This window comes from Ptychodera flava, chromosome 3, assembly GCF_041260155.1.
Source record: "Ptychodera flava strain L36383 chromosome 3, AS_Pfla_20210202, whole genome shotgun sequence".
In the NCBI taxonomy this organism is placed as follows: domain Eukaryota; kingdom Metazoa; phylum Hemichordata; class Enteropneusta; family Ptychoderidae; genus Ptychodera; species Ptychodera flava.
The window spans coordinates 38,886,245-38,905,930 of NC_091930.1; the positions used below are offsets into that span (position 1 = coordinate 38,886,245).

Consider the following 19,686-nt stretch of genomic DNA (forward strand, 5'->3'; position numbering starts at 1 on the left):
TCAGCAACCCTAACTTATCTAGCCATGACGCAGAAAATCTAACGAAGACTGGCCTCTGGCTTACAAAGAAATCTCAGGAAATATGGAAACAAAACGAGGGCTGAAAGCTACGGAGTGCACCTTATGGAATGAATTTATTCCTAACCTCCTTAGGCAGAGAGGTTGGTCCACAATCTTGTTAGCTCACATTTGGTATATGTATAAATACAAAAGAGAGCTCATATGGTAAGTCGGCGGCGTCTGTCTGTCTGTCTGTCTGTCTGTCTGTCTGTCTGTCTGTCTGTCTGTCTGTCTGTATTCATGTATTCATGCACGGACGGACGGACGGATCGATGTATGAATGCATCTATCTATGAATATATCTATGTATGAATATATCTATGTATGTAAGATGTATGTATCTACGTATCTGTACATGTATATATGTGCATGTATCTATTTATGCATGAATGTATGTTTGCATGTATACACTGTTCGAGTTAGTCGTGACGAATCGAGACTGTTCGAGTTAGTCGTGATGAATCGAGATAGGTCATATAGATCGAGAAATTTACAGGAATCAAATACATCAGAAGATTTCAATACAATGTCTAAAGTCTCTGTGCAATCTTAATATAACTGCTAAAACATGTGCGAATTATGCAATTATAAAACACAGGTTTTTGCAATGTGTCAATTTTAATTTATGCATTCCTGAAGATATTCTCTCATCTTTGCTCCGGTAAATTTCAGCTTTTCCTGACAAAAAGGCTTCCTATACCGTGCTTACCTCGTAACAAAATATTCTATACGAAAAGTCATCAACAAATTGAGTATTTCCCGGCATTATGTACTGATGTATTGTTTGTTCAAAAAAAAAACATTTTGAATTCTAACAATGAAGTTATTCTATCATATCATATGCATGAGAATGAAATCTCTGGGTAATATCGCACAAAGAAGACAATCAGAGGTAGCGTATCTAAACTTTACCTATGATTTCGTCTGGAATTAAAAATTGCAGCTTACTCCTCTCATAAAAGAATTGGAATATAAGACGTGAAGCCTGAAAAAAAAATTTTAATACTCCAAGCGTTTCAAGATGAGTCGACGGAAACAACAGACCACAGAAATGCACTGTAGAATCTTGAGAACGAGTAAAACTTTCTCTTCAGCGCATTCTTAGTCTTCTACGGTCTAGGTATGTTTGAAGCAGTCTATATTCATGGTATGCAAATGCGGTATGGTATGCGGTCGACCTAATTGATGCCTGCTGTCACTCAAGGGCCATTATGAATTTCCAATGAGTTGGCGGCCTTTTGTGTCCCGCAACGAACTTTAACAGGGCTGTCGTGTGGGAGGGGTTTACCCTATAACTTATACATATTGTCCAGTCTATTGGTCATGTGTGCACATTCCAAATAACAAGGTGTCGAACAGCATCGGTCTGAAAACTTAACGTTCATGCAGCCATGATGCTTTTTCAGATCAGTTTGCTGTTGGTCCTAGGCCTTCTGAACTACGTTTGCTCTAATGACCCTATTGTAGAAGTGAGCACAGGAATGCTGGTCGGCAAATCCGTGGAATTCTCACACGGGGACGCCAATGTCAACCGCACGCTGTACGTCTTCATGGGGATACCGTACGCAGAGCCGCCAGTTGGCGACCTCAGATTCCGACCACCCCAGCCAAAAGCCCAGTGGTCTGGGATTTACAATGCGACTGACATTGGGTTTTCGTGTATCCAGTAAAACTCTTCTTACCCGTTGCAAGAACCACAGAGTGAAGATTGTCTATACCTAAATGTATATTCGCCATCATTGACAAACGTAAGTCCCGTGTTGCACACAACTTTGTGAAGAAACGCATGTGCATAGCTCTAAGCATTTATTAGTAAAACATTCATCAAATATTCATTTACCAAATCACCTTACCTCGAATTCAATTGGAGTAAATGATATATATATATATATATATATATATATATATATATATATATATATATATATCACTCTACAACCAGTATACACAAAGTCAGGGCTTTTAGATGTAATGGCAGAGACGATGAACATCGCTCCAGATAAGTCAAACGAGTACGTGTGAGAAGAAATCGAGAAACACTTTGGGTCTCTGTGGAGGCCATGTAGTTCAACAGGTCCTGACCTCTGACGTCAGAGTTGCTTGTTGTGGCCAGTATTGAGTGACTGTGTGCAAAAGGCACCTGGAATGGAAATAGAGCGTTTAACATATTCTTTTAAAGGTATTTATTCGATGCAAGATTTTAAAACCACTGAGATACAAGCCTATGACACTGATTTTAGAAGATGATGATGATGATAATGATGATATTGATTATTATTATTATTATTATTATTATTATTATTATTATTAATTAATAGTATTCACATACCATAGTCCCCTGGCTTGTAAGTATACATATCACAAAATACACTTACATCTCTGAAGACACTGCAAACAGACGTACAGATGTGTTTTACAAAAAATCCATTGAGTTACACAGAACTTGTTGTTACATTTAGTATTGGACTAGAAGGATTTTTAAGAAGTAAATTATAAAGTTTGATAAACTAAGTGTAATGGATACAAATTTCTGCGGTACTTTGACAAACTTATCAGTGGGAAGTGGAGTTTAGAAATACCTCCCCCCCCCCCAAGTTGGTAAACACTTAAGGCTGAAATCTGTATAAAATGGACATATCAAGCAAAAGTGAAATTCATCTTCAACGCCGTTTTACAATAAAGACAAACTCTTTAAGCGCGAATATTATGCATATATGTATCTGCCATTATTCGCACAGAGTGAGCAGAATAACGAAAACGACTCAGGGGATTTTGAAATTTTTATATATATGCTTCTGACCGGTAAGTCACAGTGACAAAGAATGTGTCCATCGCCTGCGTAAAATTGAAGTTCAAAGGTAAATCAACTTTGTCCTGAAAACTTTGAAGACAGATTTTTCGCAAATAGCTCGACTTCCTTTAATGGTGCCCACGGAATATCAACATTTTGCCACTGATGTTTCTTCTTATCGCCAGTTTCAACCGACACCATCTCGCATCGTGACTTGGTTACAGTAATGTTAGTTCTCTTACACTGTATGATCATAAACATCACTGAAAACCAAGTCAAAATAATTAACAAGCTGGCACATAATTTGATTATTTAGTTTCCGTGTTCTTGTCTAAAAGTACTGCTATGTCATAACCACTGAGTCTCTGCCAATCAAGCTAAATTTAATCGTGTTAACTCATCCTATACATGGAGGTTTTCATTCAAAGCTTGCATTCAAATGTTACATGCAAATGCTACACTTTTTGCCCAGAGTTCGCAGCCTTGCACTGATTTGAAATTTAAACTGCGTATAAGAGCAAGCTAGTTGGCACCGTTACTATAACAAAGCACATAAACGAAGACTAGGAAATCGGAAAAAAAGCACCATTTAAGTTAATATAGGCTAGTCCTCTTTGTCGCTTTGGTGTAGATGTGTCCTCGCTTGTTCTTCACCAGACTAACTGGTATCATTATCAACCTTGAAAGTCAGTCGGGTCTGCCAAATTACTCCGAAATCTTGCATAGCCACGTGGAATGAATAAATTTTACCACCTTGTAAAACTTCTTAATTGCACCCGATCGCTGAACAAAAGTTGCAAATAATTTCATTTCAAGCATCATTATGACATAGCATTTATCTAGTCTGTACTTGATTGGTCTAATCCACAAGGATGATTGATAATGTGTGTTCACCAAGGCATAATTTGCCAATGCATTCGTACGCAAAGTCTGCTGAAACGACCAATATTTCTTTTTACAGTCCACCAATCTTCCAGTGATGGTGTGGATCCACGGCGGCGGCTACTCGATGGGTTCTGCTACAAATGATGGCCTGTGTGACGGAACCGCCTTGGCGGCGATCGGAGATGTAATTGTTGTGTGCTTGAACTATCGACTCTTTGCGCTCGGCTTCTTTTCCACAGGTGGGTCATTTAAAGAAGAGTGCGCCTCGGGGACAGGCATTCAGACTCTCAAACTTTTCCGATTCTTTTCTGATCTACCACAGTGCTTCTGGGGGTTTACTTTCAAAGCTCTTTAGGTATAAGAAAAAAATTGCCAAAAGTATTTAGAAAGTTTACACGGAGATTGCGGCCATTTTGAATTTCAAATATCGGGAACTCGATCTCTTGGGTAATTTGTCTCTCAAGTACTAAACTTTGCACGGTGACCACTGATTTTTATCATTGATTTGGTCAGAGAATGTCGATGTCGAAAGTTCCGGGGAAGAAAATTTGAGCAAAGTTATGTCTTTAACTTTCGCAGCACATACTACTTCCAAGGGTTGCATAGGCTAATGCTCTGCATAGCCAAAGACTATTGCACGCTGGTGTTGATTAGTATTGTCGTAACTGGTGTGTGTGTGTGTGTGTGTGTGCGTGTGCTTTTGCCCAGCACAGACTGTGCTAGTTGTGTGATAACGTTTTGCAATTCAAACAAAAAACATTGGATACGCTTTCACAGCACAGCAAGTGATACGTGATGGATCATTTACTGACTTCTTGAAAGTTTGCCGTGTTTTCTTACAAATACATATACATCTTTTGTCGTTTCCCACCATCTTGACAGTTATTTGGTTGTAAAGTACGATCGGCACATGATGAATTGTTCACACTAACTATGAGTTACCCCCCTGGACAAAAGATTGCATCTACAAGTTAGGTATCACTTGCTAGGTGCCCTGGATAAAATCAACCATCATACTTTGAGTAGCTTTTGTACTTAAGATATTTCAAATCTATTTATATGGTTTTGTAAAAATACCACTGATATCACTTGTTTTATGACTGGCTGACTTTTGATGTATTTACCTGTGCTTCACAACAGGCGATGAGAATGCCCCCGGAAATTATGGATTGCTAGATCAATTGGCCGCTTTGAAGTGGGTGCAAGACAACATTGCAGGTAATGGTTAAAGTCCTTGCTCACTTTACCTTGCTATTTCACACTTTTCATGACAATAACATACTGTCATTTGATCACTTTGTCTAATTTTGAATACAGCTTTTGGAGGGGACGCAGATAGAGTGACCATATTTGGTGGGAGTGCCGGAGCCGCTAGCGTTGACTATTTGCTGTTGTCTCCGATGTCTGACGGGCTCTTCCACCGTGCAATACTGCAGGTAAGCTCGCTCAGTATAAATCTGTTAAAGTTAGCTGCGCAGACTCGCACAGTTTTATCAGTATGAGAAATAAGTGGCCTATAAAAGTCTGACATCGGGGCCTGGGTAACGGACATTGCTTGACAGTAGACTCTCAGAGCGTCAAATTGAACAGATGTTATGTTGTACAGTCGTCGGACATTCCCGGGGTGATTTCCTATGTCCAGTGCATCTGAACATCTGAACCGAAGATATTTTGTCATGATGTCGTTTAAAGGTAAGTATCAAAATAATACAAGGAAACTTAAACTATCCATGGTTTTTAATAAACAAATACGAAACAAGTCGTCCTAAATTTGCTTTTCGGTCTGAGTTCCGGAGTTAAAGCGAAAAATCAAATTCACAGAAAATAAAAACGCTTTACTGAATGTGGTAAAGGGCATAAGAAAATGTTGTTTAATTAATCAATTAATTAAATAAAATTTAGTCGGTAGGTCGGTTGGTCGGTCGGTCGGTTAGTTAGTTGGTTGGTCGGTCGGTTAGTTAGTTGGTTGGTTGGTTGGTTGGTTGGTTAGTTAGCTATGTACGAACAACACGATTGGAACTAATTTGGGATAATTGGATTTTCATATTTTTAAAATTTCTCAAAAGTGTTAGGTGATCTTTAGCTGATTGTTGCAATATTACAAATTGCCCATAAAAAGTGTTTAACTTAACAAGGAAAGCAGATGAGCTTACATTTGCAGATTACATTTGCAGATCAAACGGAAATTACTTCACTATCCAATAATCCCAAATTAGTTACAATCGAGTTTAACCAAGAGAATTAGTTGATTTGAAATAAAATATAATACAAAATGTAAATGAAACAGAAGACAATCAGAATCTGCAGAACCAAGGGAAACAGACACGGACACATTCAGACAAAATAAATCAAGTATTTAGTAAAAAGCAATTTGCATGATGCACGTCGGAAATTAATGTATTATTAAAAATTTAAACATTTTGCTTGTTACATACGGAGTTAAACGATGTCTTAGATCTTGATAAGAACGAGTGTTTCAAGATATTCGTAAGTGTTGACGCTTGTTTACAAAGAACAGTAGGACGCAATGTAAAAACAGGAACGTTAAAATTAATTGTGCAAGTACATTTGGTACACTATAATAGGAGTGTAGGATATTAAGAAGAAACACCGTGTTTAAAACATTTTCGCCTATTTTCCATGGCTAGTGTAGGAAGGCGAACTTTAAGACATAAAGTATATCCTTTGAATAAGCCTGCGATAAACGGAGGCAAATATATTTTATAAATTTAATTTGGACTGTTTCTAGTTTTCGTAAATTAAATATGATTGAAGGTTCAAAAATTTTGTTTCCCACATTTGTAAGGAAATATATTGACATTTTGTTTAATCTTGAATTAAATACAGGAACACTTTTTAACAGAACTTCCATTTGTTTTTCCACTTAACAACTTGAATGATATCTCGGTGCAGTCTGACGCAATCAGACATATCAGTAAAGGGCATCAATAACTAAGACTTGTCAACATACAACATAAATTAATAAAGTTATGATTATGAATACTGTTGATGAAAATTAAATATTTCTCTCATTATTTTATACTTACTCAGGGTTCGCACTAGTGTTGGGCATTGATAGGTCCCTGAGACCCGCCCCTGGTGAAAATGTGGGGCCCCTAAATACTTGTTTGGGTCCCATATTTTATGTAACACAATAACTCACAAACCAAACTCACCCACACACAAATATTGAGATGCAAAAATACAACATACATTCATTTATTTATTATTTTGAGACAGAACTTTTCAAGATATTCTATTTCACAAGATCATTTAATAAGTACACTTCATGTAAAAGATTACCTTCTAGCTTTCTTATCATTGAAGTTTGTGACAACTTGTACACCACGTACAAAACATAGCATCGTTGGTGTACTCGAGCCATGGGAAAGACGAAAGCCATTGCGGGAGAAAGTTTTCGTGGGGATTCACCTTTTTCGCTGGTTTGGTAGGTGTTGAATTGTCTGGCTCGACTTTCGAAAGCACTCGCTTAAGCTTACCATTTTCTTGACGATACTAGCATTGCTGACTGGCTCGGAAGATCGAGGTGATGAAAACAGCCTCGTCGGGCACAGTGCCTTTGTGGGGCAGCACGGTAACGGAGCGATGCATGAATCTCCTCTGAGCGTTGTGAAGAGTTATTGAATATTTTCCATCTGTGGACAGTTGCAATTGATACTAATGGCCATAGATGGAAAAATATTGGTAAACGACTGTTCTTGCTTTTTCTCATGATTTGTTTTTTTATACGTCCTCACAAACAGAGTGGAACAGCATCACTCGCCAGCGGTGCACGTGAAAACGTAGCGACTCTGAGCAGAGTAGCTCACGGTGTCGGTCAACTACTAGGATGCGAGGAGGACAACTCTGAAGACTTGGTTCAGTGTCTGCGTAGTGTGCCTGCTGAGCACTTCAGAGAAAAACTGGACCAGGTAATTTGCGTTCTTATTCATATTCGGGCATAGTATCACAATTGTTAATGATTGCCAACGATATACACTTCCAATTAATTTAGTACTTGAATAAAGCCGGGAAGATGATTACAGCAGGCACTTTTTAAAAACAACGTGATCCATAATGGTACTGCCAAATAGTATGATGTGATGATGTATTATAAAACATTTGCTTGAAAGTGTGGCTGGAAAACTATTCTGTTAATGGCTCGTATAACAGGGGGCCAGCGGGGATAACATTATTTGAAAGGTGATGATAAATATTATTTATGCATTCAACAAGCTTAAATTGTGTTACTCGCTCGCCCCGTGACTGTGTCTCCAATTGTCATCTTTAACAACGTATTCAACAGACCGTAACATTCCATCCTCATTTAATGTTCCCTTCAATAGAGCTTCCTTGCAACAATTCCTGGTATAGAGCCGGAAATTGTTGCCCTACCCTTTGAACCAGTTGTGGACGGTCATTTCATCACCGCCAAACCCGATCATCTGCTCAGCCAAGGAGGGTTCAACAAGACGAATGTGGACATTTTGATCGGCACCACCGCTAATGAAGGCACACTATTCCTGTCCTCTTTGTTACCTACTCTTGCAGTTGCTTCCGAGCCCACGGTGAGCAAAGCCGAGTACGAACAGGTGTACCTGCTCCTACTTTTTGGCTCATTCAAGCACAACCCTACTGCTCAAGACGCTATCCAGCTCATGTACATCCCCTGGGCCGATGTCGCCGCCAACGACACAAATTATGCAGAAGCGTACATCGAAATGCAAGGCGACTACATGTTCGTGTGCCCTGCCGACAAATCTGCCCGAGCGTATTCAAACTCTGGCGCCAACGTTTACATGTATCACATGACCCACGCGCCGGCCAATCCGCTGTATGGGATCCAGTGGGCGGCGGCTGGACACGCCGAAGAACTTCCTTTTGTATTTGGAACGCATTTCAACGCACTTTCAAATTGGCCATTGGCCCAAGAGGAAGTCAACATGTCTCTCAGTATTATGACATATTGGACGAACATGGCCAAGACAGGGTAAGACAGTTTAAATATGATTTATCGCTTTCAGGTAACGAGCGCATCGAAAAAAAGGAAATTTGAACCCTGTACTGCGGCATTTTGTAATACGACGCATTTTGTAACAACTTACGCAAAATGTAATAAGGGTATCAGCATTTGTAATAAAATGGTCTACGCATTTTGTAATAAGGGTATCAGCATTTTGTAATAAATTATTGTTTACGCGATTTGTAATAAGGGTATCAGCGTTTTGTAATAAAACGCGTTTTGTAACATTAGTTAACGCATTTTGTAATAATTTAAACATCCGCTGATATTGTATGTATTTCAAAATGCTTTGTGGTTTCTGAATACGTAACAATGTAATAGCATATAATGATATCGAGATTATATCTCACTACCAGTGCTAGGTTATCATATTAACGCCATATAAGGGGGTCTGAGTTGACAGGCAAAATGCCATTGAAGACAGAATGAGATTTATTGTATGCGATTTATAATTGAGAAAACAAACTGAGAAAGTTTTAGTTTGGGTTTTACATACAGTACTGTACTTTGAAAAGACAATATACTGCAGACCTTTCTGCATTTTTTTCTCTTCAATGTTAATGTTGGTGGATGAAAAGGGGAAGGCTTTGAGATGACATGCAGAGCTCAGAATATGATAGAAGACAGCTACATCATCAACATTGACAGTGTTTGTGTTCTACGACCTATTAAATTTCATTATACTAATGATGTACATGCCACAAAACCAACCTTATCCAGAAATGGTTCCCTTATGACATTTTGAGGGTTTCGGTCTGATTTTTTAGGGCGTTGCTACATTATTTTTATTTTTTTTTTATTAAAAAACCCAATAAATATTGTTTTTGGTTACAGTAAAATTGTGTATTCTTATGTTCTTGCATGTATATTGGATGAAGTTTGCAAAACTCGAATCATCAAATTCTGAGTTTTGCAAAATGATTGTAATGTTTTTTTTTTGTTGATTTTTTTTATATTTAAGGAATTTTATTGGGTATTTTCCTTATAATGTTACAATTCTTTATGCTAGTGTACTAGTTTTCTCTGTAAATACATCAATTATCGCACAAATAATAATATAGGAGACCACTTTTCCAAGTGCACTGTCATCTTGTTATTCTTTTTCGCAATGAAGTTCTCTATCTGATATATCCGTCGTATGGAAGACACCAATCCTGCAAAACTTGGCTTAACACCGTTCATTTTACAGTAATAGGTGTGTTTTCTCACAAGTAAACTAATAAAGTTAACTAACAGAGATTCATTTGGATCTGAAATAACCAAGCAGAGTTTGCTTGGTGGTGAGCTCAACTCTAGAGCGTCTCCCCAATAAAGTAATAGATTCCTCCAAAGGGACACTGAAAATGAGCATGCATAAAATAAATGTTCATAGCTTTCAACTTCGTTCATGCAGAATGTACACAGAGGGGTTGGAAATTTCCCAGCCATACCCCTTACGTTTTTTCCATGTTGATTTTCAGGCCTGAGCATTCATGAAATTTGTTTAACAAATTGAATAGCACCCCGGCAGACTCAGTGAAAACCAGCACCTGCCCCTGAATTGGGAGGCCCAAAACGGTTCGTCTGCCGGAGTGCTATGTGTTTCTTGGAGATAAATAACATCAATATTTTTATCATTTATCCAGTTAGCTATTTTTTTCCTTTTTTTGAAATCTCTGAGTCCCCTTGTATTGAAAGTCAATAACGATAATTGTGTGTCCATATTATGTTCGTACTATGGTCCTTGTTTGTACACAGTAAAAAGACATTGGTACCCATTTTTTCAAAAATACTATCGAAAGAACAAAAATAAAGTAATAATGAGAAAAAAAAACAAAACCAAAAAACAAAACAAAACCTAAGTCAAAAGCGAGAAAAAAAAAGAAACTATAAAAGACAAAGACTGAGCTCAAAGGTACTGATCTGCTACATGGACGGCTCCATTTATCACTGTGTTAACCTTATTTTACCCTGAGGTTGTATCAGGGCCTCTAGAAGTGTCACACTTCCAGCGGCCGTGTCTGTGTACGTGTAATACGGTACAGCTAGGCAGTTACGTCATTTATACACAATGTTATGGATCGTATTACCCTGTAATGTCTTTCACTGTGACTGGCTTCATCCGACCGTCCTCGGTCTCTATCATACAAGTAGCGGGAACTTTCCATGCGATGTAGCTTTTTCTGCCCGGGTTTTCAGATTGGTACTGCTTCCGGTACGCCATCAGTCGTTTTCTTTCATCCAGGATTTTCCTGCTGACATCGTCGGTGACGAAGATGTCTTTCCCTTCGTATTTATTTCTTCTCAGGCATCCCGGAGCAGCAAATAGCACTGTTCTGGCTATATTGGCATCCACAAAGGCGACTTTTATGGGTCTCGGTTTTCCCGTACGTAGTGGTTGCGTTGGCACTCTGTGTGCGCGTTGTATGGCCATACGCCCGGTAATCCCTTTCACTTTCATATGGCTCGTGATGAAATGCTGTATAAAGTCCGAGCATGACCCGTTATGATCCCTTTTCTCTATTCCTTCAGGAAAGTTCATGAAGTTGATGTTGATTCTTCGGCTTCTGTTTTCTAGGTCTTCGTTCCTTGCCTCACTGTCTTCCATTCGTTTTTCTAGCTGCTGTACTTTGCTTCTCAGGTCGTTTATTTCTTTGGTTCGATTTCCCGAGTGAGTTTCGAAATCCTCTACACGTTCGTATACTTGATTGAGCGAGTGTTCTAAGTCCTCCACCTTTTTGTTAGTTTCTTCGAGCATTGTCTTCATTGGGTCTATCTTTGCAATGGTTGCATTGATAGAGAATAGCAGTTTCATCGTAAGGTCCGATCGTTCCTTGCTTGGCAGCTGCATTGCACGTTGGAGGTCGCCATCTTGGATGATTTGGTCCTGGAGGTCGGTTCGCTCTTGGTCTGTTGTGAGCATTTCATCAACTCTTCTGACCTTTCTTCCTTCCTTTCCGGTCCCTTCAGTACTTCTCGGATTCTTTTGTGGCATTTTCCTTACCCTCGACTATCTTCCTCAGGGTGAATTTCTAGCTATTTTCTGGAGCCGTCTTCCACGAGGTTAGCTAGGCTGACGCATGACAGATCCAATGATTGTAATGTTAGTGTACACTGTGATTTGAACGAAGCTTTTATTGGGTACATAAAAATGATGTTACAAACATTTTCTTGGAACCATAAGTTGTAGACAACAGAATCTAATATACATTTAGACATAATTGAGAAATAGGAAGTGATAAATTCTTTAGAATGTCGTCAGAAAGAGTAGCAATATGTGAAAATCATTGTAAATTTAGAATACTGGGGGCCATTTTGAATATTTAATAAGGTCATGTGACCATTATTTACATATTTTGGGGGCAATTGTAGTACTTCAATTCCAAAAATATCTTGTAATTGTGGACAAAGTTTGATAAATTCAATAGTCAGATGTTATAAAATAGGATACCTTGACCTGTCTTACCCTATTCAAGGGACAAGTATTTTATGGTGATTCCAAAACTATAATGGTATGGTGGACAGTCTTTGTTAATTTAAGAAGTCAGACGTCATGCTAGATGGTACTTCCAAATGTCAACTCCACCCAAGGGCCTTGGAGTGCAAAGGGTTAAAGTGGAAAATAACGTACGAAAGGTTGCAGTATTCTAAGCAACTTCTATACGTATGATATGTGTTTCTCTAAAGTTGATTGCCGATAATTTACGGTAATAAGATGGGAGGGGCACGTTAATATGTCAATGCTGACAGCTGATATTTATCAAAATATACTGAAATAAACACTGACGTGAAGCAGTCAATTAAAATACTGAATGATACTTATTTTAATCATCCATAAACAAGGACAAAAAAGCTCTATCGACAGACCAGCAACTTTTCCTTGTATATAAAAGGTGACAATTCATATCTACTGAGCCATGGTTTTGTTTTCTCAGATCTATTTCTTTCCCGTTGTGTTCCTCCTTTGAATCTACGCAGACGCGGTAAAATTTGTCTAGCCAACGAGCTAGGATAAGCTGCCCCGCAATACTAAGATTAAGCTAAATTTGATTCGCTATCCTACTGGTTATACCTGCCAAATATCTGCCATTATCATTAAATGATAACAGCCATAGAAAGATAGATAGACATACAGACAGATAGATAGATAGATAGATAGATAGATAGATAGATAGATAGATAGATAGATAGATAGACAGGCATACTCAGGCACTCTTTCCTCCCTCCCTCCCTTCCTCCCTCCCTACCCTCATAGATACATACATACATACATACATACATACATACATACATACATACATACATACATACATACATACATACATACATACATACATACATACATACATACATACATACATACATAACAGGTCAGATATACTTCCGCTTTAGTAGCTAAACAAGTCAAATCACTAAAACATCAGATTATTCTGACTATTTAGTTTAGTTTAGTTTAGTTTTAGTTTTGTTTACTTTAGATTATTACTTCAGTATAGTTAAGGTTATTACGAAAATATCGCAAAGAATGTATAACGACACATACATGTAGTCATTAGCGCGCGTTTAGCGCGTCGGGCGATGCGTTGCACTAATATCTGAGTGCTTACTTTGCGGTATTTTCGTAATAATTATTATTATATTACCATGCCCAGCCCGTCGCATTTTGATTGGTCGAGCTAAACCACGTGACTGACGACAAATACACAGTAATGGTTTGATTACCTGCCCGTGAATACGAATAATAGATTAACAACTCAAAGTACCGTAACTTTAAAGCTCAAACGTAAATCATAATCAATCAAAAAATAAAATGGAGCACTTGTAGGTCAAGTTGAGATACTTTTTTCTGAAAACATCTCCGGCTTTGCCAATTTTTTTACAGCGCTCGTGACAGTGCGTCGCGTATTGCTCAGTTCTAGGGGCCCAGTTGTCGTTCGCTCCTGAAATGTTCGGAAATTTTGACGGTTTCCTTGCGTTCCAAATTAACAGGCTCGGCAAGCCTTTTGGCTTTCCTCTCGCCCTTGCCCGCAAATAAACGTTAATAGTCAGCGCCTCGCGATATTTCTATATCATACATCTCCTTTTTTATCAAGAATATATGCACCCGTCGTTTCGATGCATTATTCCATACACTTTAGAGGCATATTCTGCATCGCTTTCTTAAAGGTATACAGCCACCTGTAATCTAAATATGCCCATATATGGTCAAAGGAGAGTTCCTTGGTATTCAAAATGCCCATGTTAGGGCGCTGTTTTTAAAAGCGGCCAACCGCTTAAAATCTGTGATAGGTTAGATTTTCTTTTTCCATGGTAACTGTGGCAAAATTGGAACAGGTGACAGTATACCTTTACTGTGAGCGGGTAAAGGGTAAGCGCCATCTTTGTTTACATCGCGCGCTCATCCAACATTCGATGTACGAACGGAGCAGCGATGTCGTGCCATATTTGTACAGTGCCGTCTTGGTGAGCTTTCGTTATTAGCTCATATAAATATTATATAGGGCTCAGCCCTTGGTGTCGCGCCAGGGGTTAAGATTGGCAATGTTATTTGTATTGATTCATGATAACATGTAATTAATTGTTACTTTATAAACGTTTGTTATGACAACTATGCCCAGTTTCCCTCTGATGAAAGCAGTTCACGTACGGTACACGACGTCAAACCCTGCAGCAGTGCAGGTATAGATTTTCTGTAACGTGTACAATTTTGGACAAAAATTGGCAATATTTAAAATGATAACAGCCTATTGCGTTAAACAAGGGGCGTATTATGCAATCATTATCATTGCAATGGTAACCGCACTGCCCACCTTCCACTTGCAAGCTGAAAACTATAGCGTTCCGTCTAAAAACTGGCAATTTTTGAATCTAATTATTGACACAGGGGGCGCTTTTCTAAAATTCAATCCCAGCATTCTTTGCGTTTGCCCCCGTTCATATGCACGACAGTTTTCTCCCTTTATCTATATTAACGATATTTTGTATCAGCGACAAGGTGCATAACATTTACTGGCTAATAAAAGAGGTATATTTTATAAATGGCATGTTATGCAATAGTAATTTGTTTCGTATTCGTTTATTTACGAGTACTCAAAAAAAAAAAACATGGCGGCGCCCATGAAAGAAGGGTACACTTCCGGTTAGTCGGATAGTATATTATAAATATGCGCATGCGTAGTCAGTAAGCCGCTGGCGCGACTAATATTTTTCACCTTTAAACAGTCGTAATACATTTACTTCTGTTTCTTTTATCAGAAGTAATTTTCAAAGTACAGTATGGAGTTTCAGTATAGAGCCATTCAATGATATAATGTTTATCATCAAATATGAGAGTAAAGGGGTTATTGCATGCCCGTTACGTGCCCGTTTTTACGGAAGCTCGATTCTATTGTTTGTGAAGGCAGATGTATAATAATTCATTTTATGTTATTATATTTTATTTTATCTGGGTCTCTACATGTTCATTGCTGGTTGTCTGCAATACATCAGAAAGAATGTCGTTATCCTCTATTTAATAAATCAACTGACTGTGTATACCAGTGATTCTCTCAAATATATGATAATAAACTGGTCAAAATCTAGTAGTTACCTGCCTCAGATGATCAGTTGGTAAAAATACTGATTAACAGCTATCTAAAATTAAGTCATTCTAATTTGAAATGGAAGTCAGGGAGCGATCAATTTTGTACTTACTTAACGAGTAAACAGACACTTTGTAATACCATTCCAAAGTCAATGAAATATCTGTTAATACTTTTAAAACTGGGAAAAGTTTTTAAATTATTACAAAATGCGTCAACTGTTATTACAAAGTGCGAATTATTACAAAATGCTGATACCCTTGTTACATTTTGCGTAGACAATTTTTTATTACAAAATGCTGATACCCTTGTTACAAAACGCGTAGACTGGTTTATTACAAAATACTGAAGACTTTATTACAAAATGCGTCAGTTATTACAAAATGCTGATACCCCTTATTACATTTTGCGTAAGTTATTACAAAACACGTCAGTATTACAAAATGCCGCAGTACAAACCCTTACTCCTACTGTCCCTAAATAAACGTTTTAATCATTCTGTTTAATGATCAAGATTTAGACACACCAACTAAATTATAGAATATGAAAAATATGCCTGAAATATCCCGATTACTTTAGAATGATCACAATACATCCAATACACACAGAAACCTTACACCACTAAAATAAGTGAGGAGATTGTGACAGAATTGTAAAACAGCATAACAGCAGAAATATACAGGTTATTAGAGGGAGGGGGATACACGCAAACCCAATGTCAGTTGCATTGTAAATCCCTGACCATTTGGCTTTTGGCTGGGGTGGTCGGAATCTGAGGTCACCAACCGGCGGCTCTGCTTGGCGGTTGCCAGAGACCCCTACGACCGACCGATATAAACACTGTATCTAGGTTACGTTAGCGATCGATGAAAGTTAAAACATGTTTGTTCATAATGGATATCATCAAATTCAAATGTTTCTAGAGAAACAAATTACCCAAAAAAATTAAAAATTACCGCCATCCCTGTGTTATCTCGACGGGGAAAATATACTGTTGGATTTTTCGAAAAACTAAAATGGTGTAAGTTTTTCTTTCTTCAAGAGCTTTCTTCATGAAACAATTTGGTTCTGTTGAAATCAAACCATTTACGTCCAACTACTGATGCATGTGAACGTATCTCTGAATTACTCTCTTGGTATTTCAATAACCTACAGCAATCCTAACCTGTCCGGCGATGAGGCGGAAATGTCGGAGGATGATTGGCCAAAGTTTGCAGTACCCGGATTAGCCTATAAAGAACTTTCCCTGGAAATGAAGAACAACCGAGCGCTGAAGTCCAGAGAGTGTGCACTCTGGAATGACTTCATTCCAAAACTTGTTAATCGTATAGGTATGTAACATGGAATGCTATCTCTGGCATACCTCTCTGTTCAGGATATTTCTGATCTTTTTGTTTCTCCACGAACATAACTTAAACTGATCATACAGAAATATTTATGTGAGCTTTTCTCAAGTCTTGTTTACACTGTATGAAACTCAAGCATTTAAAGAGCCGACATATTGTCATAATATCTTGAGAACACCTTCTGGTGTCAAATATTGACGTGTTGATAAAAGATAAAGCTTGGCTCAGCAACGGTAGAATTAAATGTTTATATATATCGATCGAGAGTTTCAAAACTGATTTTGTACCCATGAAGTCAATGTATGTTCGGGTTGGTTGTCTTGGTTGTATCGATTCATCGAAATTTGTTGTTACTGTCGTCTTCTTTATCAGTTTCAACTTTGTGTAGTGACCATGATCAGTGTTCATACAACCCAACACTTTGCATCACAGGTATTCACTTTCAATTTCTCACCACCCTCAGGTCAAATAAAATATAAAAAACTTTTGCCGAGTCCGATTTAATTTCATCAGATCTTAAAAACGAGTCACCGCTTTTCTTGTTTTACGTTTGATTTTCTGTTTGCTGTATAGAAGACGAGGATTTCACGCCAACCGAAGAAGACATGGACAGGTCTGTAGTTTGCAGTGGTGGCGCCGATGTTGACGCGATTGGGTTATCACTGAGTATCACCGTTGTTGCGGTACTGATGACATTTCTCGTCTGCGACATTGTGAAGCCCTGTAATGAGTAACCTGTGCCGTGACTAGATAGACGACACAATATTTTTAAAATGCTTATCATATTCATTATTTTTGACGAGGGCCTCATTTTGTCAATAATATAACTAACTATGCTTGTCCGGCATCGTCTCAGAATTGACTCGCTCTGTCAGTTCACCAGATATATTTCGTAACATTCCCGCTGGTACGAGTTAACACGTGTGTCTACACCAATTTTGAAGTATATGAGATATTTTGATAAACAAAGGGCAGAATGCGCCTCGGGGACAGATACTCGGACTCTCAATTTTTTTACAACTCTTTTCTGATCTACCTCTTGTCGGGACTCATTCTAAAACTCTTGGAGCTCATCTCTGTGATGTATTACAATCTCTTATCATAACTGTCAGCAGACCAGTCACTGTATCCTAAAACCAAGCCAATCCTAACAAACATTTCTCTTTATTCAGGCTGTATAATTATTCACACATCACAATAACACAAGATAGTGTTTTTTTCATTAAAAGAGAGTTATTCTATTTCACAAAATGCAAGAAGTAAGAACACAAGATCGATGAACTCCGCTTTCAAAAACCACACAGCATAACCTTGAATATAATAAATGGATGTGATAGCGACCATGACATGAATGTTTTAACAGTGACATGATTAAAGGGGCAGTCCTCAATCCCTGGTTCTAGCATTAGTGGTTGTTTACACTGACTGTTTATGTGATTTTAGTCCTCTGTTCTCTTATGAAAGTTGTGAAAAGTTAGTCTTAGTCAATTTGCTCTGAGATAAAGCTGATAAAGAAGCTACCCCTTTAAAAGGGACAGTGGTTTCTGTGCGTTATAAACTCTATGTTAATGAAAATCTGTATCAAAGTGTTGAGTTTATTGCATCACGACCAAGACAAATAAATACTTACTTGAAAACGATACATAGTCTCGGGCGATTTTTCTAGAGTTGTGCGTATGTGGGTGAGATAGGTATGGCATACATTTGAGTGAAAAGATGTTTACTGAGTTTGTCATTTTCTTGAAAAGGATTTCACGACTAATAGACCATATAATTTCTTATGTCAAAATAAAGAACAATTTAAACATGGCTCACTCGACGGAACTCTGCAGTAATAAATAAATTTGTCATCAAGTGACCCATTTCTTCCTTATGTCGACTGCTACTTTCTTACAGGAAAACCGGAAGATCTCTTTCCCGCCAAAAACTTCTCAAAGGGGAAGATGGACCTACTGGTCGGCACCATGACCGACGAGAACAGGATTGTTTTGCTTATCTTGAAGGAAGACATGGTCAACGAAAGAGACGTGTAGCCGAATACGACGAGGTGTTCCGGATGTTTTTGTATGGTCCAGGCAGCGGTTGACGCCATCAAGCTGATGTACGTCCACTGGGCGAACATCGACTTATGAAGCGAACTAATCGGAGTCCTTCTCTCAGATGTCTTTCCGTCAGTTATGTCTGCGCGTGCGTACTCGCAGGCCGGCACCAATGTCTACCTGTATCACATGACCCTCTCTCCGACGAACTATATATATATATATATATATATATATATATATATATATATATATATATATATATATATATATATATATATATATATATATATAATATATATATATATATATATATATATATATATATATATATATATATATATATATATATATATATATATATATATATATATATATATATATATATATATATATATATATATATATATATATATATATATATATATATATATATATATATATATATATACATATACATAGAAATGAAACTTGGGCGAAAAGCTACGTATCCGGTGTGCGCCTTATGGAATGATTTCATCCCTAAGCTTCTTAAGCAGACAGGTTAGTCCACAAATCTCGTTAGCTCACATTTGGTATATGTATAAATACAAAAGAGAGCTTATATGGTAAGTCGGCGACGTCTGTGTGTCTGTCTGTCTTTCTGTCTGTCTGTCTTCATGTATTCATGCACGCACGCACGGATGGACGGATGGATACATGAATGCACCGATATATATATATAATATATATATATATATATATATATATATATATATATATATATATATATATATATATATATATATATATATATATATATATGTATGTAATATGTATGTATCTATGTATCTATGCATACGTACATTATATGCATGTATCTATTTATTCATGAATGATGTTTGCATGTATGTACTATTCAAGTTCAATTTAATATCTGTAGTCTCTAATCTTAATATTACTGGTAAGACAAGTGATAATTTTGCAATTATACAAGGAAGAT

At 37.6% G+C, this 19,686-nt stretch overlaps 1 protein-coding gene across 1 annotated transcript; it reads left to right on the forward strand.

Moving 5' to 3' along the window:
- Positions 1–1,429: 1,429 nt before the first annotated feature.
- On the forward strand, positions 1,430–18,751 carry LOC139129290 (acetylcholinesterase-like). The gene is made up of 9 exons (XM_070694929.1): positions 1,430–1,808; positions 3,813–3,975; positions 4,877–4,954; positions 5,054–5,172; positions 7,501–7,668; positions 8,083–8,726; positions 16,475–16,650; positions 17,239–17,278; positions 18,562–18,751. The coding sequence occupies exons 2-9, from the start codon at positions 3,831–3,833 to the stop codon at positions 18,749–18,751; spliced, it is 1,560 nt and encodes a 519-aa protein (XP_070551030.1). The 5' UTR covers positions 1,430–1,808; positions 3,813–3,830.
- Positions 18,752–19,686: the final 935 nt, after the last annotated feature.

Coding starts and splice junctions, on each gene's coding strand:
- LOC139129290 (XM_070694929.1), top strand. CDS start 3,831: ATGGTGTGGATCCACGGCGGCGGCTACTCGATGGGTTCTGCTACAAAT. Junction 4,955..5,053: donor GGTGCAAGACAACATTGCAG/GTAATGGTTAAA, acceptor TTTTGAATACAG/CTTTTGGAGGGGACGCAGAT. Junction 8,727..16,474: donor ACGAACATGGCCAAGACAGG/GTAAGACAGTTT, acceptor AATAACCTACAG/CAATCCTAACCTGTCCGGCG.